The sequence below is a fragment of the Pipistrellus hanaki genome (genome assembly GCF_964339955.1).
Source record: "Pipistrellus hanaki genome assembly, chromosome: 14".
NCBI classification, from domain to species: domain Eukaryota; kingdom Metazoa; phylum Chordata; class Mammalia; order Chiroptera; family Vespertilionidae; genus Pipistrellus; species Pipistrellus hanaki.
The window spans coordinates 3,739,451-3,763,781 of record NC_140516.1 but is presented as its reverse complement, the minus strand read 5'-3'; the positions used below and the strand labels follow the sequence as shown (position 1 = coordinate 3,763,781).

The 24,331-nt window shown below is 55.2% G+C and overlaps 1 protein-coding gene across 4 annotated transcripts in view; it reads right to left on the bottom strand.

The window, feature by feature from the left end:
* WDFY4 (WDFY family member 4) overlaps positions 1–24,331 on the bottom strand; it is a 240,091-nt gene that overhangs the window by 12,664 nt on the left and 203,096 nt on the right. For 2 of the 4 annotated variants that reach the window (XM_084904130.1, XM_084904129.1), the window contains exons 48-57: positions 18,669–18,711; positions 17,858–17,977; positions 16,160–16,277; positions 15,279–15,388; positions 8,411–8,564; positions 8,130–8,221; positions 6,132–6,344; positions 3,874–4,018; positions 2,704–2,888; positions 2,349–2,507 (exon numbers count right to left, since the gene is read on the bottom strand). In XM_084904130.1, the coding sequence (XP_084760256.1) occupies positions 2,349–2,507; positions 2,704–2,888; positions 3,874–4,018; positions 6,132–6,344; positions 8,130–8,221; positions 8,411–8,564; positions 15,279–15,388; positions 16,160–16,277; positions 17,858–17,977; positions 18,669–18,711 (1,339 nt within the window). Of the gene's footprint in view, positions 1–2,348; positions 2,508–2,703; positions 2,889–3,873; positions 4,019–6,131; positions 6,345–8,129; positions 8,222–8,410; positions 8,565–15,278; positions 15,389–16,159; positions 16,278–17,857; positions 17,978–18,668; positions 18,712–24,331 lie in introns of those variants that run through there. The other 2 variants (XM_084904131.1, XR_014796801.1) reach the window with 2 other exon arrangements.

Sequence of the window (24,331 nt, the reverse complement as noted above, 5' to 3'; positions counted from 1 at the left end):
GGGCCAGGCTGCTGCTCTCTGAGGAGAGCACACAGGCACTCCGTCCACAAAGGCAGCCAGCACCCGCTCCCGGAAAGGCCTGGGAAGCCAGAGAGGGTTCCATTGTGTCCCCAACCAGGTCCTCTGTTCCTCAGAGTAACACGTCCCTCCAAGGTCAGCTACAATAGCCTCATTATGTCATCTCATACCTAAGCGAAGTCCCAAAAGTTCATAAATGAAGACCTCTGAGATGATTCTTCTGGCTGGCCACTGTGGGGAGCCCCCCCCCCCCCAACACACACACACACAGCTAAGTGTGCGAGGCACGCAAAGCAATGGGGCTGCTACAGAAAGCGGTGCTCACTGCACCACCGCTCCGCCAGTTAGTAAATCGTGCTCAAGGACACAATCCATCAAACACACCAGCGACCTGCGGAGGACGTGGCCTGCGCTGTTCCCATCCATCCGCGCTGGAAACAGTGGTGACGGGACTGTGGCTGGTGGCCATGAACCAACTGAAATGTCATCCATGGAAATGAAACTTTGGGGAATGAATGAAGTGTGAATTACAGAGACTGTGGAAGAGCAAACAGCTTGCTAGGTGGGGGACGTGGGCTAAGCACATCCACACGCTGACCAGGACGGCAGGAATGTGTGCGCCTGGGTGGTCGCAGGACCTGTGACAGCTTCTCTGGAGATTACAGAGAATCATTCTGCTTTGGAGTGAATTTGAAGTTTGTCTTTAATGGTGTAATCTCTTTTAAAATAGAACAATCTCAAAGTCTGTCGATGGCGCTAATGAACGATGGCTGGGGACAGACCCCGCTGCTCAGCAGCTGGTGTCCGGGGGCTCCAAGTTTGATTTTGCCCGGAAGGACCGCCACACCCTTTCCTGTTGACTGGTTCTGGGGAAGAGGGTAAATTCCATGCGATGCTGTCAGGGGCTTCACTCTGCACTCCGAGGGGCCTGGGGCCGCCGTGGGAGGCCTGCTTCCCTGGCTCCCCTCGCCAGTTTGGAGGGGGCTGTACCTCTCGCCATTCCCGAGAGCAGCCTGGGAGAGGGGATAGTCCACGGGGAATGCAGGACTCCCTCACTCTGGAATAAAACGCAGCAGCGGGTGGTCATGAAGGAGCCACATGCACGGGGCCAGGCAGGAGTACCGTGCCGCTCACTGCGCCTCACTGCCTGCTGCCCCTCAGCAGTGCCATTACCTCCACCTACAGGACAAACCTGCCCAGTGCAGCCCCAGCACATCCCTCTGTTTGGCTACTGAGGGCCGCCACACACCACCTGGGCGCGGGGTGACGTGGACCCAGAGAAACCCAGATCACATCCTGTGATGTGTCCCACTGAGGAAATCTGGTCCGGGGTCAGCTGTGTGATTAGCTTTGGTTTTGCTACATGAGGGCTGCATGGCCAGCAGACAACACTGCAGCTTAGAGCGGGCAGTCCCTGGGAGTCTTCGTGGGCAGGTTCGAGAGCGCGCAGGGAGAGCACGGGGTTCACAGGTGGACAGACCTGGCCTGGAATGCAGACCCACCTGTCTGGGCTCCGCTCTGAAAGTAGAATGACAACGCCTGCCCTAGGAGGTCAGATGCTGGTGCGGGGCTTTCGGAAGCAGTGGGTGCCCTGCCCTTCGCTGCGAGAGGTGGTGCCTGGTGGGAGGGACCAGGATTCTCTGCAGCCCACCCCCTGCCGAAAACCCTCCTGCTTCATTCCCGGCGCCATGACTTTGGCTGAGTCATTCCAGCTCCTTGCACCTCTCCCCCCACCCCGCGTGCACGGATGACAAAGCTCCTACAGGCTGAGGAGGAAACATGCAGCTGCCACGGAACAGTGCCAGGCAGAGCTCACACACATCCGAGGGCAGGACACCAGGTGCACTGGCGCTGATGTGCACTCACGCCTCTCATGACAAATCCACCCTGGGCAAGGAATGGTGCCCTCCATGACCCAGAGCCGGTGCCACCTTCACAGCGCCCTGTTGGGGCATGTGAGGGCCTGTGCCTGCCCAGGGCAGCCCTACCTTAGGCACCACACCTGCCCTAGGGACACACATGCCCTAGGACACACCTGCCCTAGACATACACCTGCCCCAGGCACACACCTGCCCTAGGACACACCTGCCCTAGGACACACCTGCCCTAGGACACACCTGCCCTAGACACACACCTGCCCTAGACACACCTGCCCTAGACATACCTGCCCTAGACATACACCTGCCCTAGGCACACACCAGCCCTAGGACACACCTGCCCTAGGACACACCTGTCCTAGGGCACATCTGTCTTAGACACACCTGCCCTAGGACACACCTGCTCTAGGAACCACCCCTGTCCAGGCGCCAACTGCTGCCTGAGGTACGTACCTGCTTGAGGTGCAGGCCGCTGGGGCGGCCTTTGGCCATCCTGAGCTCCCAGACGCAGACCACGGTGCTGTCCCCGGAGGTGACGATGGTCGTGGGGGAGGGGCACACGGCACACAGACAGCGGCCCCAGTCTGCCAGGTTCTCGAAGGTCATCAGGGTCTGTGGAGACAAGCGGGAGACGCGAGTTCACTCTGGAGAATGTGGTCAGGCTCAGCCCAGAAGGGCCTGGCACAGTCACGTGACCCCCTCACTCCGGCTTGGGCACCGCCACATGGGGGAGGGGGCTCAGGACTAGCTTCCATTCGGCTCTCCCAGCAGACCCCTCTGTCCACCGCCGGCAGCCCCGGGCCCTCACCTTGTCGGAGCCGTAGCTGCCCAGGCAGCCGCTGAGGTCATCGGCACCCCAGCTGAAGGTCCTGCTCCAGGCGGGCGGCAGCAGCAGCTTGCCCCTCTCCACGGCCAGCACGCTCTTCTCGGTGGGGACGATGTGGCCAATGGCGCCTTTGGGGGACTCTGAGCCTAGAGAGAACAGGTACATATCTGCCCCCCAGTCAGTATGGAGGAGCACACAAGTCCAAGGACCACACCCCTCTAGCTGGGGCCCCGAGGAGCCAGGCCAGGCAACTGGACTCAGCACAGCACGTGCCCAGGTGGGTACCACTGGCCGAGGTACCTCTCTCCCAGCCTCACTCCAGGGACCCTGGTGGTGTCCCCTGGCCTGAGGGTGTCCCCTGGCCTGAGGGTGTCTCCTGGCCTGAGGGTGTCCCCTGGCCTGAGGGTGACCCCTGATCTGAGGTGGTCCCTGGCCTGAGGTGTCCGCTGGCCTGAGGTAGCCCCTGGCCTGAGGGTGTCCCCTGGCCTGAGGGTGTCCCCTGGCCTGAGGGTGACCCCTGATCTGAGGTGGTCCCTGGCCTGAGGTGTCTGCTGGCCTGAGGTAGCCCCTGGCCTGAGGTGTCCCCTGGCCCGGTCCCTCCCTGATTGACCAGTGGCTCAGTGTGTGACCTGCAGGAAAAGGGCTGTGGGTGACCCTGCAGGTTGTCAGTGTCTCCTCTGGAACCTTTCCTTGGGAAACCTGGGGCCTCCCCACTCAGCTCTGAAAGCCTGTCTGAGAGAGAGAAAGACAGAGAGGGCTGTGTGTGTATGAGTGTGTATGTGCACATGAAAGAGACAGAGGGTGTGTGTGTACATGTCTACATGAAAGAGAGAGGGGTGTGTATACATGGAAGAGAGAGGGTGTGTGTGTACATGAGAGTGGAGGAGTGTGTGTATGTGTGTGTGTGTGTGTGTGTATTTGAAAGAGGGGTGTCTCGGATAGACACACACAGGGTCAGACAGGTGGGTCCTAGATGTCAGGTCTGACGGAGTCCATCTTGGACAGAGTTCATCTCACAGCAGAGGCCTCCCCAGGTTCCTGTTTCCACCCCAGACTCAGTCAGACGGGCCCCCCATGTGTGCCGAGCCAGGAGGAGCTGGTCCTGAGGGACAGCCGTGGAGCCAGAACCAAACCAAGCAGGGCCATATTCACCTTTGACCGTGACCTGAGATGGCCGCAGGGCCTGCAGGCTGTAGCACAAGGGCTGTGGGTGGCCCGGCGGGCCGGAAGGCGTGCTGACATCCTTCCCAGGTGAGGGCTTCCCTGCCGCCCGGGCGGGGTGGGGCTTGGTGAAGAGCTGGAGAGACAAGGGGTAGAGGTTAAGGCCACACCAGAGGAAACGCTGGCCACATCGAGTAGCAGCCGCGCCACGCTCAGGGCCATCAGCATACATAGAATCCCTGCCTCCCTGGGGAGGTAAGATGAGGGGCTGGTGGTCTGAGTAGCAGTTCCTCTCAAGGCCACCTTGCAGGACTGGCGGACACAGCTCACTGGCTGTGGGCTGTCTGCTCCCCATGCTGCCCGGGACCAGGAGAGCTCACCGGGGCCCACCCGGAGCTGCCTCTGGACCCGGGCCCAGAAGGGCCTCTCTTCTCCAGACCACGCCTTCATCTGCTGGAGCAATCCCCATGGGCTTCCTCCCCTGACTGAACGTGGGTTCCACTCTGTGCAGCACTCCTCTTGGCAGCAGGAGTTGGAGTGTTTCAAAGAGCACAGCAGACCCCACCAGTGGCCTTTCTGATTTCTTTTTCTTGGGCTTCTACTGTCAAATTGGCCCAATGCCAAGCTTTTCGCATAAACAGGCAAAGCAGGAGGGTGAGGGCTCGCTGCCTGCCTATTCCTCGCTGGACCGGGGGTGCAGCCGAGGCCAGCGCCAGCCCGCCACGGGGCCCTCCGTGCCCGAGTTCCTGCTGGGTGCCAGGATGCTGGGTGCTGTGATGCTGGGTGCCTGGATGCTGGGTGCCGGGATGCTGGGGCTGAGGTGGGGCTGGCTTCAGAGGGTGCCCGGGCACAGGTGGGGCTTAGTGGGCCGCTAGGCCTGGGAGCAGCCTTGGCTCCGGCTCCGCTAAGCCCTCCCTCAGGTGTTGAACACCCTCCTAGGGCTGGGAGGTGATGCAGAGACAGAAACCTGAGGGGATTGGACGTGAACATTGACTACGGAACTCCTTCCTGCCCAGCAGAGCCACCAAGTGCAGCCCTGGCATGCATCAGCACTTTTCCTTGTGATCAATAACACAGAACACAGGTGGGGGGACTGCTCTTTGGAATTATTTCATTGCTTTGTCTGTATTATTCTATATTTTAAATGAAAGAAATAAAATCAGGCTACCAAGCTTCTCTCCTGAAAGGCCCTCCTTCCCACAAGCCTTCCCTGAGAACCTGTAGTTGGGTGTGCCAGTGTTCCACTGTCCGAGGCGCCCTCGGGCCCTCCCCATGCCCCTCCAGGAGCACAGCACACAGCCTGTCCCTGTGCCCAGGTGAGAGAGGCCATTCGTTAGCGTTAACTGCGATGCGCCCGTCCATGTCTCCTGTGAGGCAGGCGCTCCCAGGGTGGTGCTGGAGTTGGCGGGTCTTGTGCATTCCGCCTCAGGGTGGCCTGACCACCTGGCGGGCTGTGGCTGGGGCCAGGCCCCTCGCCTCGGGGTGCTCGGGGTGAGATTTCTCCACACCTAACTGAGCAGAGACCCACAGAGCTGGCATCAGGTAAACAACCATGTCACTCTCCGCATGCCATTCATCGGGTGCCCACCTGATACATAGCCCACGCTGCTCCGTGCCCATCCTGAGGGCTGGGGCTAGTGAGGCATAGGCCCATGTGAGACCTTGCAGTCTGACCAGGGCCCAGGGCCAGCTGAGAGCCTAGGAAACCTGGGTCTGGAGCAGCCAAGTGAGGCCAGGTGAGCTCTCTCTCCCTGTCACCTGCTCATGGTGCAATTGTAGGCAACTTATTCAGCTTCTGAGCCTTGGAGGCCACATCTCTGAAAGGATGACTCCTCACACAGAGCTTAGGAAAGAAGTCATGAGGCCACCACACTAATGAGCAACAGCTGCTGAGTGCTAACCATCTCCCGGGACTTCCAAGACCTTGACGCCTTCCCTCACTGGATCTTCAGGCAGCTCTAGGGGCGGAGGCACTAAGGAGTGAAGTCCTGTGGGCCTATCTCTGTGCCTCAGGTGCATCAAGCTGAACGTAGCCTCCACATTAGCATTAGCACTGCCATCACTCTCATCATTGATGCCATTGAGGGCCAGCCCTGACAATGAGGGTACAGGAGGGCGATTGGAGACCACCTGTCTGTCCTCTCATCTCTCCCATCCCAGGAGCATCTGTCCTCCTGCCTGGTGTCCTCTCTCTCCCCAGGCTCTCACACTTAGTTGACGAAGGAGACAAAGGACATGGCACGCTGTACCTGTTTGGGCACCTGTCCAAAGTTGGTGACAAAGCCCAAGATGGTGTTCCTGATCAGGGGGTCCCCAATGCTGCCGAGGTCCACCTTGTCTCCATAGAAGTAGGGGTGGAAGGTGTTCACCGCCTCCACCGCGGCCGGGCCCTGCTGCTTGAACCCGAAAATGAGGTCGATCCAGTGGTGGAGGTTGGCGCTGACGAAGTCACTCTCCAATGCCTGGAAGCAAAGCCCAAGGAGTGAGAGAACGCGGGCCCCTTCGAGGCGCATGCCCCCCACAGAGCAAAGGCTCGGGTGCGGCGCTGGCTCTCCAGGGGGTGAGGCACGCCGCCCTGCACTTGGCGGGTTCTCAGTGGGCAGAAGTGCGGGCCACCCACGGACCACTGATTCCTGCCTCCAGCTGGTGTAAAGGAGGTGGCTGTCCCCACCACCTACTCATCTACTCCTGAGAGTAACCCTGAGGACCAGGATCTCTGTGCCAATGGGAGAGACCTGCTCAGATCTGACCAGGAGGAAGGGCGCGCTGACCATGACAGAGTGCGGGTGGCTGAGGCCAGGCCTGCGGGGCGGAGAACATGCTCAGAGGAGACAGGAGCCAGCACTACCACTCACACTCCCTAACTCCTCTGTCCCTCAGTTTCCTTGTCTGAGCAACAGGACGGTGCTTGTGCCTTCTCAGCAGGTTCCTGTGCAGACCAGTTTGTGCTCCTGCCTGGTGCACAGTGATCTCCACGTAGTATCAGCTGCCATGTTCACCCACCAGGTACAGGGCACGGCTTGGGGTTTAAGTGTGTTGTCTTCCCATGAGCACCCCCGTTCGCTGGCAGAAATGATTACCCCCCTTCTGGGGCAGGATCATACGTGATTTCTGAAACTACTGTCCCAGCCTCGAACCCTCAGACCTCCCAACTCCACAGGGGTATCCAGCCTCCTGAGCAGACCTCACTGCACTCAAGTACTAGAAGTTACCGCCTATGGTCTGGGCCCTTTCTGAACGCGTTCTATGACATCTGTATTGTTTGTGTGTGCCCAGCGAAGGCTCTGCTCTGTTAGCTTAATGTCAGTTATAAACGGACAAAGATTTCTTTAAATACTCAAAACCAGTCTGCCAAGAAGCGCTCTCTCTCTCTCTCTCTCTCTCTCTCTCTCAATCCTCCCATTGATTTTTAGAGAAAGTGGAAGAAGGCAGAGAGACACATGGCACACAGAGAAATATCAGTGTGAGAGTGACACAGCGATTGGTTGCCTCCTGCAGGTGCCCAACCTGGGTCTGGGATTTAGCCTGCAACTGCGGTACATGCCCTTGACCAGAGTCAAACCTGGGACTCTGGTCCACGGGCCAGCATTCTAGCCTCTGAGCCAAACCAGGGGTTCTCTTTGAATGTCAGGGAGTGGTTTCAATGTTCAGCCAGACAATGACAAAGTCTGCCTTTCCCTTCACTCGCACTGAGCCTGGACGCCATTAGGAAGTGAGGGCGGAGGACCATTTAGATGTTTCTTGAGCATGAGCATAGCCTTGTGCATGGAAACAGCCCTGCAATGTGTGTCCTTCTAGGTTCCCAGGGATATTTCTAAGTCTCTCAAGGATCCCCATTTAAGCTTTATAGTTAGCCAAAGTATGGTCTGCTGATTAGTATCCACTGCCTCTGTCAGCCCGTGTTCATTGTTTCTGGTTGTTTTGACCAGTGCCACTGAAGAAAAGCTGCCGCCCTAGGCAGGCTCCAAGGGAGGTCTTTCAGCGAACCACCCTCCGGGTTTACTGCTTGTTGATCCTTCACCAGTTGATAAACACTAGTGTGGCTCGGTTTTTTACTAGTATGGGTAAACCAGATGAAATCTCATGTACATGCTTTCTGTGGACACATTTCCATTTCTCTTGGGCAAACAGTCACAAGTAGAATTGTTGTAGCAAATGCACCTCGCCTTTTTAGAAATGGCCAAGGTGTTTTTCAAGCTGGCTTCACACAGCGTTCCGGGACTTTGGGGTGACCCTGCTCCACTCACCTGTCTGTGCAGGCTGATGAATTTCCCAGGGTCCCCGTCGGCCCAGGGTGGGAGCTGCACGTCCCCCAGGGCTGTCCCGTCCTGCATGCAGCCTGAGGGGGGAGACACAGCAGGGCTTTGGTAAATGGGAGCGCAAACTGGACTAGGAACCGGGGCGGAACGCTGTGCGTCCAGGACACTGGTCCGTGCAGAGGGGGCTGTGGGCTGTGCTGCTCAGCAGAGATGTGACCCGGCCCTGAGCTGCGGGGAAGAGCCCGCCACCGCCTCCCGGCCTGGCTCACCGAACTCCACGGCGTTGCAGTTGGTGAGGAACTCGGGCAGGAAGAAGAACTCCGGGGTCAGCTCCCGCACGTCACTCATGTTCTCTCTGGAGGCCGACTCCCACGCGCCCTGCACGCTGTGGAACATTCTGTCCGCCACGTCGAAGCTCCCGCCCTGCAGGAAAGGAGCGGCATGGAGAGCTGCGAGTGCTGAGAACCTGGGCTGTAGGCCTGCTGCTGGGGGCCTCCATCTGCCCCTCTGTGGCAGAGACGTGGGTCTGCCATTGGGACTTTCATTCATTCCCCCACACACGCCCATTCCTAGTCCGTGTGTGTGTGTGTGTGTGTGTGTGTGTGTGCACACGCGCGCGCGCGCGCGTGACGGCTCCTCACGCATGTACTCGCCGCACCGTTCTCTGGCTGCACTGTGAGCTCCCACCGAGGAGGCATGAATGGTGATGGCAGTAAAGGGGGCAGGCAGAGAGGAAACCATGCCATGTGCCTGCCCACTCCCCATGTTTGCTGAGGGCCTGCTCTGAATCGGGCGCAAAGACAGGGTCCAAAGAGCCAATACAGGACTGGCAGCGGCTCAGACCGTCTACGTGCGGGCCAGGGATGGTTTCGTGGAGAAGTGGACCCAGGGGAGTTGACAAGCCCAGGATAAAGGACGCGGCTGACTGCAGGACAGACACAGGGGGAAGCAGGTCAGGTCAGGGCCATTGGCCCAGAATGGCGACCGGGAACACAGCAGCCCAAGAGGGAGAGCAGGTCTGGGGGGAGGCACAGTGGCCGTTAAGGGGTGCGGCTGGTGTGAAGGAGGGCTGCAGCCCAGCCAGATGGCCTTGCTGCAGGGTCATTTCCACAGGCGGCTCCAGGCACCCTGAGCTCGGCTGCTGGGCCAGGTGAGGCTGAGGGCAGCTTTCCGGATTCCCTGTTCTTCTCATTCATCCCGCGGCCTTGGGGACCAGAGGTGGCAGAGAGGTCCCCGTTGGAGGAATGGAGGCTCTGCGGGCAGAGGGGCTCCAGGAAAGGGCTTCTGATTGGGATTTGGGTCCACCTCAGGTCAGGGCCCCTAGGAAAGTGCTCATGCCTGGCGGGAAGGCCGGGCCTCCTTCAGCTTCTGCAGAGTGCATGCGTGGCTCCAGGAGCAAGGAGGCAGGACCACACAGTCGGTCCCCCTTGCTCTCCCACTGCCTCGCTTTCCAGTGGCCTAAGCTTTCCTGGTAGCATATGGGGCAGGCCAAGGAGATTTGCAGTTGTGAGTACACAGAACAGTTTATTCCTGTATTATTACTTATTAATGATGGCATTATGTTTCATATGAACACTGTACCCCTATGTCCCACCCTGTGTGCCTAAGTGAAATGGAGCAGCTGCACGTGGTTGAGGGTCGAGGAGGCGGCCTTGTCTCGGCCAGCCGGCCAGCGTCCGGCACTGCGCACAGCTGCGCGGTCCTGCGCAGGCATGGGGAAGAAGCGGCACTTCCACTTGCAGCCCGGAAAGCGGGCTCAGCGGTCCTGGCAAAGCCCTGGGTGGCCGCACGGGGTCAGAGCCTGGTTGCACTGCCAAAGGCCCTGCCCTGCCTCATTGGGTTCACAGGGAACCCGGGGTTTGGCACACACTCCCGAGGTGCCAACCTGGGCCTCGGGCTGCTGGCCAACTTTCCAAGTCAGATGTGAGGATCCCATGGGTCAGTGGGGCACTCTGCACAGGGACAGGGGCACCTGGAGCCCCCGCAGCCCCTGCTGCTCCGACGAGCAGGGCACGGGACACGGCAGCTCACAGAGGGCCTCCGCCAAGGCCACTCTGCTCTGGGTGATATTAGAGGCTGCGCCATGGCTTGATTCAAATAGAAATGGAAACAAAACGGGGAGAGTGGTTTTAAATAGTCTGCCCCTCCGCGCGGCTCCTGACATGCATCACGCAAACACATTTGTGTGTGTGATCTGCAGCGCCAGCCCTCGGCGCGGGAGCTGGAGGCCCTCCCGCCCGCTCTCCTGGAGCAGCTTTTATGAATGCTGATGGTAACCTCCTGAGAAGCAATAGGATTTGGTAATAAAAAGATTACCTGTATTAAATAAAAATAATATATACATAGGAAATATTGTTAGTGCTACAAATCTGGTTAAAGATATTACCACAAAGAAAAATGTTATTTTTTCACAGCTGTCTAATGCATTTTAGCAAAAGTAATATCTTTAAAACTTAAGCCTGTATTATTTATAAAGGAAGCAATAACTGATTTTCCTATTTCCTATATTAATAAACGTATTTGCATACATTTGTTTCAAAATTAATGGGCTTTCTCACTCCTGCAATATAGGAGCCGCGCTGGAGCCCCGGGAAGGAGGAGTCTGTGGCTGACAAGCCTGAGGCTGCCAGCAGGAGGCCCCCGGGGCTTGCCTCAGGACAGGCAGGAGGAAAAGGAAGAGGAGGTAGATGAAAACGGGAGAGAGAAAGAATGGGGCACAGGGCACAATTAAGGTTTAAAAGTGCCTTTTCATGAGGAAAGTCCCAAGTGAAACAATACAGAACAACACAGTTCAGTCTAGAGCACATATGTCAAACACAAGGCCCGAGGGCCAAATCCAGCCCCCCAGGCCTTGCAATGTGGCCCGCACCACACTGTCATCACTGCACTCCGCTGTCAGTTTATGACATTGTCAGTTTATGACTGTTCAGTAAACCATTCGGCCCGCGATTTAGGCTGGATTTTAGATTTTGGCCCCTTCTCTGATTGAGTTCGACACCCCTAGTCTAGAGATTCCATGGAAGCCGAGTGATCAGAGAGAATTGCTGAACCAGGATCGACTCCTAACGCTGCTCTGCAGATGCGCTTGGCAGCCAGGAACGCTGGGGCCTATGTGTGCCCTAACAGAGCAAAAGGGAACAGCAGGTCATCATTTGCAACGAAGGGCCAGACTGTTCTTTGCTGCAGACTTTCCCACGTGACACCATAGCAGAAGACGAGGGGCCGAGGCTGGACTTCTGAGGCAAAGGCACGAGCTTTGGATTGGATGTGTGCTATGCTCATATGTAAAGACCCCAGAAAGATACTTTGAATACTTAAGGGCTCAGAAGCAGGCCACCTTCTTATACCATCTATAAATAGGCCACCTTCTTATATCATCTATAAGAGTACACTCATAATGGATTGAAGACTGTCAGACTAGGAACCATAAAAATCCCAGAAGGAAACAGATGGTGAAATCTCAGACATTTCTTATACAATTAGTTTCTCTCACATATCTCCTTGTGCCAGGGAAGTGGAAGAAAAAAAAGAAACAAATGGGACTACATGCAACTTAAAAGTTGTTGCACAGCAAAGAAACAACAAAATGAAAAGATAACCCATTGAATGGGAGAAAGTATTCATCAAAGATACATGTGATAAGGCATTGATATCCAATATTTATAAGTACTCACACAAAAAGAAATTCAACACCAAAAAGAAATCCAATTAAAAAAATGGGCAAAGGACCTGAATAAACACTTTTCCAAAGAGGATAGACTGATAGCTAATAGACATATGAAAAGACACTCGATATCACTGATCATCCGAGAAGTGGAAATGAAGACCACAGTGAGATATCGCCTCACACCGGCAGGATGGCTGTTGCTGACAAGGATGTGGAGAAAAGGGCATCTCTGCGCTGCTGGAGGGAATGCAGATTGGAGCAGCCACCATGGAAAAGTATGAAGATTCCTCAAAAAATTAACAATGGAACTGACTTATGACCTAGCAATTCCACTTCTGGGAATTTATCTGAAAAAAAACTAAAACACTGATTCCAAAGGAAGTATGCACCCCCATGTTCATTTCAGTGTTATTTACAACAAACAGGATCGGGAAGCAGCCCAAGTGCCCATCAGTAGCTGAGTGGATAAAAGCTGTGGTGCATCTGCACAACGGACTACTATACAGCTGTAAAAAGGAAATCATATCCTTTGTGACATCATAAATGGACCTGTAGAGCATTATGCTAAGAGAAATAAGCCAATCAGAGAAAGATAAATATTACATGATTTCACTTATATGTGGAATCCAATGAACAAAATAAACTAATAAACAAATGGAAATAGACTCATGGATACAGAGAACAGTCACACAGCTGTCAGAGGGGGAGGGGGTTGGAGGATAGTGAAAAAGTGAAAGGATTAAGCAAAAAATAAAGAAAGAAAGAAAGAAAGAAAGAAAGAAAGAAAGAAAGAAAGAAAGAAGCTCATAGACACAGACTATGGTGTGGTGATTGCGGAGGGTGTGGGCGGGCAGGTAGAAGAGGGCAAAGAGGGGAAATGGTGGTGGAAGGAGGCTTGACTTGGGGTGGTGAACACACAATACAATACACAGGTGATGCATTGTAGAATTGTACACCTGAAACCTATATGATTTTATTAACCAATGTCACCAAATAAATTACACTTAAAAGAATATGACCCTAGGTATCCTTCCTCAACCAAAATACTTTAAGAGGCACTAGATTTTCCTACACTCACCCACACTCACCATTCTCACCTGCCCACACACACTCACATTCTCACCTGCCCACACACACTCACATTCTCACTCACCTACACTCTCCACAGTCATCAAAGTTTTAGATGGATCATAATTAAAAACACGACGATGGGCGGTGTGAGTGACATATCTGCTGCTGAATGTTGGCAGGAGTTGAAATCAGAGGGAAATCCCTGATGAAGGTCTGTTACTTGAGAAGGAAACACTCGGAGGCCGAGGACGTCTGTGTGCAACCGAGTCCCTGCTGGGCCTCCAGCTGCAACATTCTCCAACCCAATCCGATGTGGGCACTAATTACAGCACACCCCATCCATTCTTCACCCTCAGGCACAGCAATCCCAGTGCCCGCGTGTGCTCAGGGACACTCACAGGTACTGTTACAGCATGTGCTAGAAGCCATTCTCCCTTCCAGGTGGCACTGACCGAAACCACCCACCCCACACCGAAGCATGCGGACAGGTCCGTTTCCAGTCATTTAGAAGCGTCCCACGGGAACGCTCACCTGCAGGACCTGTGGGCCACCCGCTGACCAACGCCGCCGTCCGCTGCTGTCAGAGGCAGTGTGTGGGGAAGCACCTTAGCTTTGGAACCGAGCCACCTTGGTGGGAATCAGCATCCACGCGCAGTGTGAACTTGAGTTTCTTAATCCCTTTAGCCTCCCATGGCCTCCTCCGCACACCTGAGTGACTGCTGAGGGTGTGAGTGTGCGTGAGTGTGAGTGTGTGTCAGTGTGCAGGTGAGTGTGGAGTGTGTAAGTGTGCGTGTGTATGCCATGTGTGATGTACCTCATGCTGTGCCAGGCACACAGGAAGGGGTGTGGAGTGAGCCCAGCCCGGTCCCTTTCCCGTGACCGGCTGGGGACATGGGAAGTGACCCTGGGTGTGGACATCCTCAGTGTGCTGGGAGGCAGCCAGGGCTCACAGAGGAGGGATGTGGAGGAACTGCAAGTGGCAGGTGGAGTGTGGGGGCAGGAAGGGGGCTGGGATAGAAAGAGCTGCGTCCACGGTTGCGCAGCTGAGACCGGCTCAGCTTTCTGTGGGCTCCTCAGAACACCCGGCCCTGCTGTCCGCTGAGCTCCGAGCTGTGGGTCCCATGGCAGCTGGGAGGCCCATGGACCAGCTCAGCTCCTCAGCCTGGCTCTGGGCTGAGGATGGGCTGACTCCAGAGTAGCCATTAGCTTTCCTACCTGCAGGGCTCGGCCTTTTATTCAACAAGCAAACCCCACAGAGGCCCTGGCGAAGCCTGTGCCTGCTCTGTTGGGGAGAGCACCCCGGGGAGCATCTGGGCGGCCAGGCTGTCCCCAGGCCAGGCCTCGCCTTCACGCCGCGGAGCCTGAGAAAGAGGCTCGACTCCGCAGCACTGTTCCCGTTAGAAAGTTCCAGAGCCAGGACTCTGTCCCAGGTCTGCATGACTGTTACTTCTGCCTTTTCTAACAGCCCTCCCTGAGTCAGGAGAGTAAAAACTGTACCTTCATTTCCCGCACATCTCTGCCCAGACCCCGCGGGTTACCAGGTGACAGCCTGGGTCGGCCACACAGCCTGGCTCTCAGCTCCGCCTGCAGCGAGCATATGTCTTACAGGAAAACCAGCCGTCTCCCCTCAGGCGGCGCCGAAAACCCTGCCCCGCCGCTGGCAGCAGCTGAGCTCACACGCGCTGTGACTTAATTAGCACAGCACTGCAGTCCGCTCTGACTAACGCAGCGCAGCACCGCTGTGCCCTCGCTGGGCACCGGCTGCTCGCTGCCCGCCCAGGCCGAGCCTGTGAGCCGTGGTCGTGTGTGTGAGTGTGTGTGTGTGTGTGTGTGTGTGTGTGTGTGTGAGTGAATGTGTGTGAGTATGTGTGTGTTTATGTTTGTGTGTTTGTGTGAGTGTGTGTGTGAGTGTGTGTCTCTGTGTGTGAGTGTGAGTGTGTGTGTTTATGTTTGTGTGTGTGTTTGTGTGTGTGTGAATGTTTGTGTGTGTGAGTGTGTTTTTGTGTGTGTGTGTGTCTCTGTGTGTGTGTGTTTATGTTTGTGTGTTTGTGAGTGTGTGTGAGAGTGTGTGTGTGTGTGTGAGAGTGTGTGTGTCTCTCTGTGTGTGAGTGTGTAAGTGTGTGTGTTTGTGTGTTTGTTGTGTGTGTGTGTGTGTATGAGTATGTGAGTGTGTGTGTGTATGTGTGTGTGTGAGAGTGTGTGTCTCTGTGTGTGTGAGTGTGTGTGTGTGAGTATGTGAGTGTGTGTGTATGTGTGTGTGTGAGAGTGTGTGTGAGTGTGTGTGTGTGAGTGTGTGTGTGTGTCTGTGTGTGTGTGTGTGTGAGTGTGTGTGAGTGTGTGTGTGTTCATGTTTGTGTGTGTGTGTGTGTGTGTGTGTGTGTGTCGGGGCGGGAGCTCACCTGCAGAGAGCAGAAGGCCTGGGTAAAGGGCGGCATCCGGACCAGGTAGGAGGCCACGATGATGGCGGAGGAGTAGTGAGTACAGTAGTGGCACTGGACGGTCATGTCTCCTGCAAGAGAGGACGGGCTGGTGGCGTTCCCGCCGGTGCTGGCAGACGCAGATGGACTGCGTGGTGCTCAGGGGCGAGCAGCGAGCACAGGTCCTGCCCGAGAGCACCTGCAGGCTGGGCGCCGGGCTCTGCGCACAGGGGCCGTCACAGCCTGGCTCCGGCCGCCCGGTGAGAAGCCCGTTCAAGCCCCTCAGCTGCACACCCCGCACCATCACCCCCAGTCAAAGCAGGAGGGAAAAGTCCTCCTAAAATGCTAAGTAAGTGAACAGGCTAAGAAAAATGCTAAGAAAAACACAGGGCCACAAGGGCACGGGCAGGATTGCACAGCGGGGGAAGGACGAACCACGTGTGGGCTCTGACATGCGAAGTGAGGATCTGGAAGGAGGCACTGGAGCTCCCTGGGGGTCAGGGTCCGTTTGAGATGGGCCGCTGTTTGCATGTGGCCAGATGGGCCTGGGCCTGGGGGGCAGCTGAGCACAAGGTCCTCTCCCGCCTTTCCTACAGGGTGCACAGCGCACGGGGTGTGAGCTCTGAGCACACTGCTTCTCATCTGGGCTGTACCCCTGACTTCTCTAACGCAGGATTTCTGGGCATGGGGCGGGACTCAGCAGCTTTGAAAGCTCTCCCAGCGGCTCTCGCACACGGCCAGGGTGAGAGCAGGGGGTGGAAAGCTCTCTCCTCAGTGTAATTATTCCGAGGCTGGTGCGCATGGTCCCTTCAGCACAACCACGTGAAGCGCATTGCAGAGACAACGAGCTGGCCTCCACCCACCTTCTGTCTTCTCCACTTCTTTAAACCTCTGGATGAACTTCAGCCTCCTGTCCTTCGTCTGCGCTCCCATGGGCTTGGAGAGGTCCCGGAACGTCTTGGGGTTTGTCAAGTTCAACGTCTGAAAGGCAGATGTGCAGCTGGAGTTCACTCCCCGAGGCCCTCCCGTGCCCCAGGAGACACACTCTTTAGCTTTATGGCTCTCTTCCCTGGGGGAGTGTCCTCTGATCTGACCCCTCCGGTGATTCGCAGGGGAGTGGGGCTTTATGGCCCTGGAGCCAGTGACCCATAGGCTGGAGGGGAGGGAGATGGAAAGAAGAGGAGGGGGAGGAGTTTGGGGAGAAAAGTGGAGGGACAGCCTCATCTCTGTGGAGGACACGCCCCTCCTGGCAGTGGGGGAGGGGAACAGAGCAGTGGTGCCTGAGCAGGTGCAGGCCAGGGGTCCCCAATGGTTCATTCTAGCAGAGATGCTCGGTGTGAGCGGAAGGGCCTGTGCCCCCCGGGCTGGCACGAAGGTATGGAGGTGTTTATGCCCCAACGCCTTGGCACTAGCCATTCCCTGGGAGGCAGGGCCTGTGCACCTGCAGAGCCAGGCTGGCCAGAGGGAAGAGGCTCTCCCGAGACCCCACGTACCACAGTGGACACCCTCACTCAACTGCCGCCTTTCCTGATTTTCCAAGATACTTAAGAGATCAGATTTGGGGGAGAAATCTCTCAGTATTTAAATGCAGTAAAGAATCAAAATTGGGGGCTATGCAGAGGGGCAGGTGAGCCAGCACGCTGTAAAACGTGAGCTAAAGCTGCAGTTTGCAAGTTCCACGTTGGACACACCTCAGCCTCAGGTGGTGTCAAGGCAGGAAGAAGCCGCATTTGGCTCCCGTGGGACAGGAGGTCCCAAATGGGAGGAGCCCCTCCCCCACATCCTGAAGGCCAGGCACCAGGCCAGCAGAGCAGGAAGGCTGGGCAGACCAGGACCCAGACACCTCCTGCCCCCTCCACAGGCGCCTCCTGGGGGCCTGCGGGCGGAGGTGCACCCTCCACGCCGGCTCCTCCCCATGGCATCACCATGGCCCACTGTCAGCCTTCCTCCTCCCTCCACCCCCCCCCCCCGCGGAGGGCCAGGCATGGGCGCCATAAGGCACCACCGGGTCTCGCCCCGCGCCTGCCCCGTCGCCCCCTGTCAGTGCAGATGCTGGGTGCAGTGCACACCACCACCTCTGACTGAGCCTGGGCTACAGGGGAACAGCTCATGCCTCTCTCTTGCGCTCTCCTTCCTGTGCCGCCCGCCCCCGCTCCCTCCACACACACACACACACACACACACACACACACACACACATACACACACACACAGAGCACAGGGGCAGACCTGCAGAGCACCCGAAGGGCAGTGTGGTCCATGGCATTGTCTGAGCAGAGGAGCATCGTCCTTCCCGGAGGCCAAGCCAGACGCTCTCAGGCCTGTTAGCCTGGTCCTGCCTGGTCCGCCAGCTCCCAGGCAGGTCGCCTTCCCACAGGGCTGGGCAGGCCCCAGGCCCCCAGGAGGCGGGACTCAGAGCCTCGCCCAGGGCAGGGACCGCGCGGAGCAGCCTGGGCCCAGGTGAGCTGAGCCTGGCAGCGGAAGCTCTGTGCGCTGACTTAGGAGCCTGGTTGTCCAGGGTCCGAGGCCTCAGGACCCCGCAGTGCTCCAGGAACACATACCTGTGAGGTGTAGTCCGCCAGCACCCAGGGGAACACGGGGTACTGCATGTAGTCGTTGTGGGTCCGCCCGGCCAGCGTGTTGAGGTGCATGAGGTACTCGAAGTTGCTGATCTCCCTTTTCTGCCGAAGAGAGAGAGGTTGGCCCTGTCAGTCTGGCTCTCACTCCCGCACCCCCTGTGCCAGCCCGCTCAGCTGGGGCCATCCCCCCAGGGACCTGCAGCAGTCCAGGCAGGGAGGGGGGGTGAGGTGGGGGGAAGCCACGGAGAGGCCGCTCACAGCCCAGAGGCCGGGGAAGCGCTGTGTGACGGGTGGGTGTGATCGCCCGGGTGGGTAACACACAGAGGCCGAGTGGAGAGCTGACTGCGGACCACGGACACTCACACACTGGGGACTTCGCAGTCACAGAGAAAGGCTGAGCAGCAGGCTCATGGCCTGTCCCTGGGACTAGGAACCCCCTCTTCCCTGCCCTGTAAGTACGGTAACTCTCCCTCCGAGGGCCGCAGGCGGACAGTCCCCGACAGAGACAGGACTGCACGGGGGAAGTTCCCGGGCCCCTGGCGAATGAGCGGGCCGCCGGTCAGTCCGAGGCCCCGCTGCGGGCGTGGTCTCTGCAGCTCCAAGGCTCCAGAATCTCCTTCAACCACTGAGGTCTTTTCAGAAAATTGCTGGGACACGTTGGTAAATTAAATAGAAAAGGTCCCTCCTGACTCATCCACGTGCCTTCTACTCCATCCCTGGGGCCTGAGCTGTTTTCTGGTTTGCATCCCCGAAGGGTTTCCTCAAACCCAGAGTCCTCTGAGGGGTCACTTACCTGCCACCTCTGCAGCATGGTCCTGTCGGAGCCGGGGTACCTCCTGTGGGACAGAAAGCAGCTCAGGCATGGGTGGGTGGGGGGAGGGGAGGGGGAGGCAGGGCTGCTGGGCTGTGCGGGCCCAGGCACACAGGACAAGCTCTTCTTGCCCACCCACCTGCTGGCGGTGAGGGTCTGGCAGCTTCGGTCACACTTAGGTGGCCCTGATGCCAGAAGATGCTGCTCCTTTAAGTGCTGCCCATGTAGAGCCCGGCGGAGGGCAGAGTGAGTTTAGGGGCCTCACATTTCACATGGATTTCCCACCTTCTTTGCCCTTGTGAATATGATGTATTGACATGTGAATGCAATATATGTATGTGGTTAAAAATGCAAACAATATAGCTCTGGCCAGTGTAGCCCAGTGGATAGAGCAAGGTCCAGGCACTGAAGGGCCGGGGTTTCCATTTCCGGTCAAGGGCACGGACCTGTCAAGGGTTGTGGGTTTGCTTCCTACCCCCTGACAGGGAGCACAAGGGAGGCAACGGGTCGATGTGTCTCTCTTACTCTCTCCCTTCTCCTTCCTCTCTTCCACTCTCTGATAAAGCAACAGAGAAAAATCCTCAAGTGAGGATTAACAAAAAACAACAAAACAAAACAAAGAGTATAAAATATGAGTAAATGAATATAAAATAAGCGTTTCCAAACTACCTCTTCCCTTCCTGAAGTGTCCCGGGTTCCCAGTTCCCAGGAGCTTCCTGGATGCTGGCCTGGGGTTTAAACGGGTGACAAATGGGGGCGTCTCCTCCCTGAGGCCCCGCCTGCCTCGCACCCCGAGGAGCTGTCCCTTCTCCAGCCGAGCGTTCGCCTGACCTGCTGCGTTTTGTCCTCACAACTCGTGTCCTGACCATCTTGGACACACTTTCTGCGAGATACATTTCTGGTGGGGGGATCACTGGGCTAAGTCTGAGCATTGTCAAGTTTTCCAATCGTCAAGCATTGCCAAATTGTCCCCTTAAAAGTGTCAACTTGTGTTTCTACAGATACAAACAAGAAATGCAAATGGAACCCGGGCAATGCCGCCTTTGGCGTGTGGCAGTGGCGGCGGAGGTGGAGGGCGTGGGAGGGACCTTTCTCCAGCACAGCCCTCCTCTCAGCAGGGCTGTGCAGAGCCCTGCCCCCGGACGGGCTGTAGCCTGGGCTCCTTCCCATTTCTCTTCTTTCCCCTCTGTCTCCTTCTCAGATGTTGCACCAAACCCAACCCAACTGTGCCTCTTTCCAGCCAAGTCCTCGGCCTCAGAGCTGTTCAGGTGCCACAGAGCCACCCACACGCACTCCACGTCCCACCTGGCGGGCTGGCCCGGTTCCAGCAGGCTCTGCCTAGACAAGGCCTGACTTTCCAGAGCACAGGTGGGGGTGGGGGGGTGGGGGGGAAGCAGCGCCTTTCCTCCATCACAGACCACAGACGCCGTCAGCCCCATCCCAGGCTCCCTGAACCTCCTTACACCACTCTTTCCTTAAGGTTCTCTATACACAGAAAGCAACTCCCAGGCTGCGATTCACCTCTTCCCGAGCTGAGAAGTCATCTGTTCGGTCCATCTAGTTCAGGCGAACAACAGGGAGCGAACGTGGTGAAGTTTTTCTTTAGCTTGCCAAGGCTCACGCGAAGATCGGTTCTCCTGCGGCTGGTGGGCCTGCCTCCCACCCACCCCGACGGCAGGCCCCCTGGAGGCCACGGGAGGCGGGGGGGGGGGGGGACTGGAGACGGGGGCCACTGCTTGGAAATGACAAGTGCTGAGCCTCCCGAGGGTGTGGCACTGAGCTACCAGCTCCTGGCACTGAGCTACCAGCTCCTGGTGCTGAAATGGCAAATCCCAACCGCTCATCTGGCTGCTTTGCCGTAGAAGCCCGAGAGTGGAGCGGGGAGAGAGAAGCCCCATGAGCCCGCTGGGGCCCAAGAGTATGGGCCCCTGCGAAAAGGTTCTAGAATGTTACTTGTGCCTTCTATGACATTGCCCTCTGGGGGGATGTGTGCAGCGATAAAGGCGCTCACCAGCCCCTTCCTCATTTCATCAGGATGAGCGCCCAGGAAGAGTCCTCATTTTACTGCCATCAAAAAGGTGCCATTCCCAGGAGTGCCAAGACGCCTAACTGAAGGTGAGCTCTATTTTTAAAAAAGGTTTTTAAAAATCGCATTAAGCTGAAGGCGATCACTCTTGAAAGGGTCTATGGGGATGTTGGAGCTCTCCGGTAATGAGCTCTTTAGCAGCTGATAAGCCACGTTGTCCATCAGCATAGTGCGCGCTGTAGACTGGACTGGTGCGGAGATGGCTTTTGGCTTTCCCAGCCCCCACCTCGGCCTGGGCAGCAGCACAGAGCGCACAGGCGTTGGTTTAGAGAACCGGGTCCAAGTCCTGCCCGCTGAGAAGATGGAGACCACGGAGAACGGGGACCTGGGTCTGGAGGGCTGGACTCGGTCCCAGGACAGGGCACTTGTCTGCGGCCCCTGGCGCACCTTCACCCTCCGAGGCTCCGGGAAGGGGGCGTTTGCTGACAGATGCCGAGGGGCAGCCTGTGGCCTAAGCAAAGCTCTCCATGAGGGGCCAAGACACGGATCCTAGGAACACACTCCCTCCACTTTCTTCCTCTTGAGAAGCAAACCTGGGTTGGCCTGGTTCTCAAATCTAGGCTGTGGGTCCATGGAAATCCACAGAGACACGGACGCTGTCGCAAACCAGAGATTCCCCGCCTCCACGCGGGTAACTTCCGGACTTCATTTCTCTAACAGGTAGATTCTTACATAGAGTTCCAGACAATATAACAACAATTGTCTAAAGCATTACCAACTGCAAACTCTTTTTGCCTGATACCCGTGCCGAAGAGAACATGGAAGCGTAGGATGAGGGTACCACGCAGACCAGGGAAGTGTGCCAAGGCTGATGGAGCCACCCAAGGCCCGGCACAGAGCAGGTGCCGAGACCTCCAATACAGCCTGTGCAGGGCGCCTGCCGGAGCCCGACCCTGAGCAACGGCCCAGCTCCGAAGGCGAGCTCCGTCCTCTGAAGAGGAAAAGAAAACAAGAGCAAACAGGCTGACAACCACAAACATCTCCGTTCCAGAGCCGCCTGACAACTAGCGATCGGTCTGTGTTCAGAGTTAAGTGAGCATTAGAAAATCACCAAATTATTACTGCACACCATGCCATCAACACAATGTCGTACAAGTCCCAAAAGTCTGGAAGGTTCCACAACACTTTACTTCTAGATGATGGAATTGTGTGGCTTTAATTTTTATAAGGTTTTACATATGTGTATTTTACAATGTATTTATCATCTTGTGTATTTTATTCCTTTAAATATTTATATTTTATTATATGTTGTTTTTTTAAAAAATAATTTTCATGTTATTTATTCTCTAATTTAAAGTCTGTACTTTTATGGGTATTCCAATTAGAAATACACTATGTAGTAGGATTTCAAGTAATTAAAATTACCTACTTATCTTAACTTGCTAATTATTTTATTTTTTAAAATATTTTAATTTATTTCAAGAGAGAGAGAAAGAAAGGGAGAGGGAGAGCAAAATATTGATTGGCCGCCTCCTGCACACCTTCTACAGCCTGGGCATGTGCCCTGACTAGAAATTGAACCAACAGCCTTTTGGTGCATGGGACAACACCCAACCACTGAGCCACACTGGCCAGGGCAATTTGCTAATTATGTTAAATCCATTTATTGTCTAAATTAAATATTTTATTTTCATTTTGCATTAAACAGCAATGGTGGGATAATATATATAAACTTTTCATCTATTTATTTTTTGCATTTAAAATTTTTACTAACTGTATTTCAAGTTTAGTGATTTATTATATTTTATATTTCCTTTAAAGTATTTCATTTTGCTTTTTTTTAGTTTCCAAAATTTTTATTGCTTAGATTAATTTTGCATTCCAAATTATTTATTTGCTAATTATTTTACTTATTTCCTGATTCTATCTAGATTGCACAATTTAGAGTATTTTTATTTTTTCATTTGTACATATGCATTTGCTAATTTTTCTACAATGTTATTTTATTATTTGCATAATAATTTGAACAGTTATCCTTTTTAAATCAATTTTCTCAATATCTAGAAATGTAATTTAAAGAACATTTTTTAACAAAAAGATTGTAAGTGCACAAATATTTTCATGGCAGCCTTATCTAGGGTAGGGCCAAATTGGAAACAGCAGGAAAAGCCATGTCCACCAGATCCAGTGAGTTCATTCAAAATGTAGATTTCAGAAACCACACATTGGCATGACATTGAGAACAGATGATTATAAAATTGTATGCTATTATGATCTTTATAGTCACTTCCATTTAATGGTGTGAAAACTGTACAAAGAGCTCTGGCCAGTGGCTCAATTGATTGGAGTGTTGTCTCATTCACCAGAAGGTGTGGGTCTGATTCCTGGTCAGGGATTAGGGCACAACCTAGGTTTCAGGTTGAATCCTGGTTGGGGTGAATATGGGCGGCAACTCATCTACCAATCTCTCTCTCTCTCTCTCTCTCCCTTCCCCCCCTCCTCTAAAAATCAATAAACATATCCTTGGGTGAGAATTCCCCATCTAATAAAAGATAATATGCAAATTTATCATAACTGTGCTACACACAACAAGCCACACCCACCAGCCAATGAGGATCTAGTATGCAAATTAACCCAACCAAGATGGCTGCAGCCATGGATCGAGCAGGAGGCTTGGGTTTTCCTGGCAATGGAGGAAGCCAAGCTCCCACAGCCCTGACCTCTGTACAAGGCTACAAAGTTTCAATTACACAGATAAATAAATACTAACAAAAATGGTAGTAGCCACGGAGCTGGAGAGAGCAGGAGGCTTGAGTTTCCCCTGGCAATGGAGATGGCCAATCTCCCTCAGCCCTGGCTTCCACTCAAGGCTACAATGTTTCAATTATAGAAGATAAATAAATCCCAGATGCCAGGGCCTCTGCTTTGGCTGCCAGGGGTGTGGCTGACCTGCAAACCACCATAGGCCCCTCACCCAGGCTGCCCCACATCCCAAGGGAACCCCACCCTGATCCAGAACAACCTTCAGGGAAAACCAGCTGCCCCCCACCCATGCACCAGGCCTCCATCCTATTTAATAAAGGAGTAATATGCAGATTGACCATCACTCCAATACACAAGATGGCTGCCCCCATGTAGACACAATATGGCTGCCACAAGATGGCCAGCAGGGGAGGGCAGTTGGGAGAGACCAGACCTGCAAGTGGAGGGCAGTTAGGGGCAATCAGGCTGGCAGGGGAGTGGTTAGGGGGTGATCAAGCTGGCAGGCAGAAGTGGATAGGGGCAATCAGGAAGGCAGGCAGGTGAGCAATTGGGAGCCAGCACTCCTGGATTGTGAGGGATATATCCAACTGCCTGTTTAGGCCCAATCCTACCGTAGGGCAGTCAGACATCCCTCGAGGGGTCCCAGATAGGAGAGGGTGCAGGCTGGGCTGAGGGACACTCCCCCCTTCCATGCATGAATTTTGTGCACTGGGCCTCTAGTTAAGAAATAAAAATAAAAAGGGTGCAAATAAAAGACTGCAAGAGAGAAATAAATTCAAATAAATGAACAGGTGAAAAACAGCCTTATCCAAAATGAAAGAGCATAAAAAACTATCTGGACAGATTACAAGGAAGG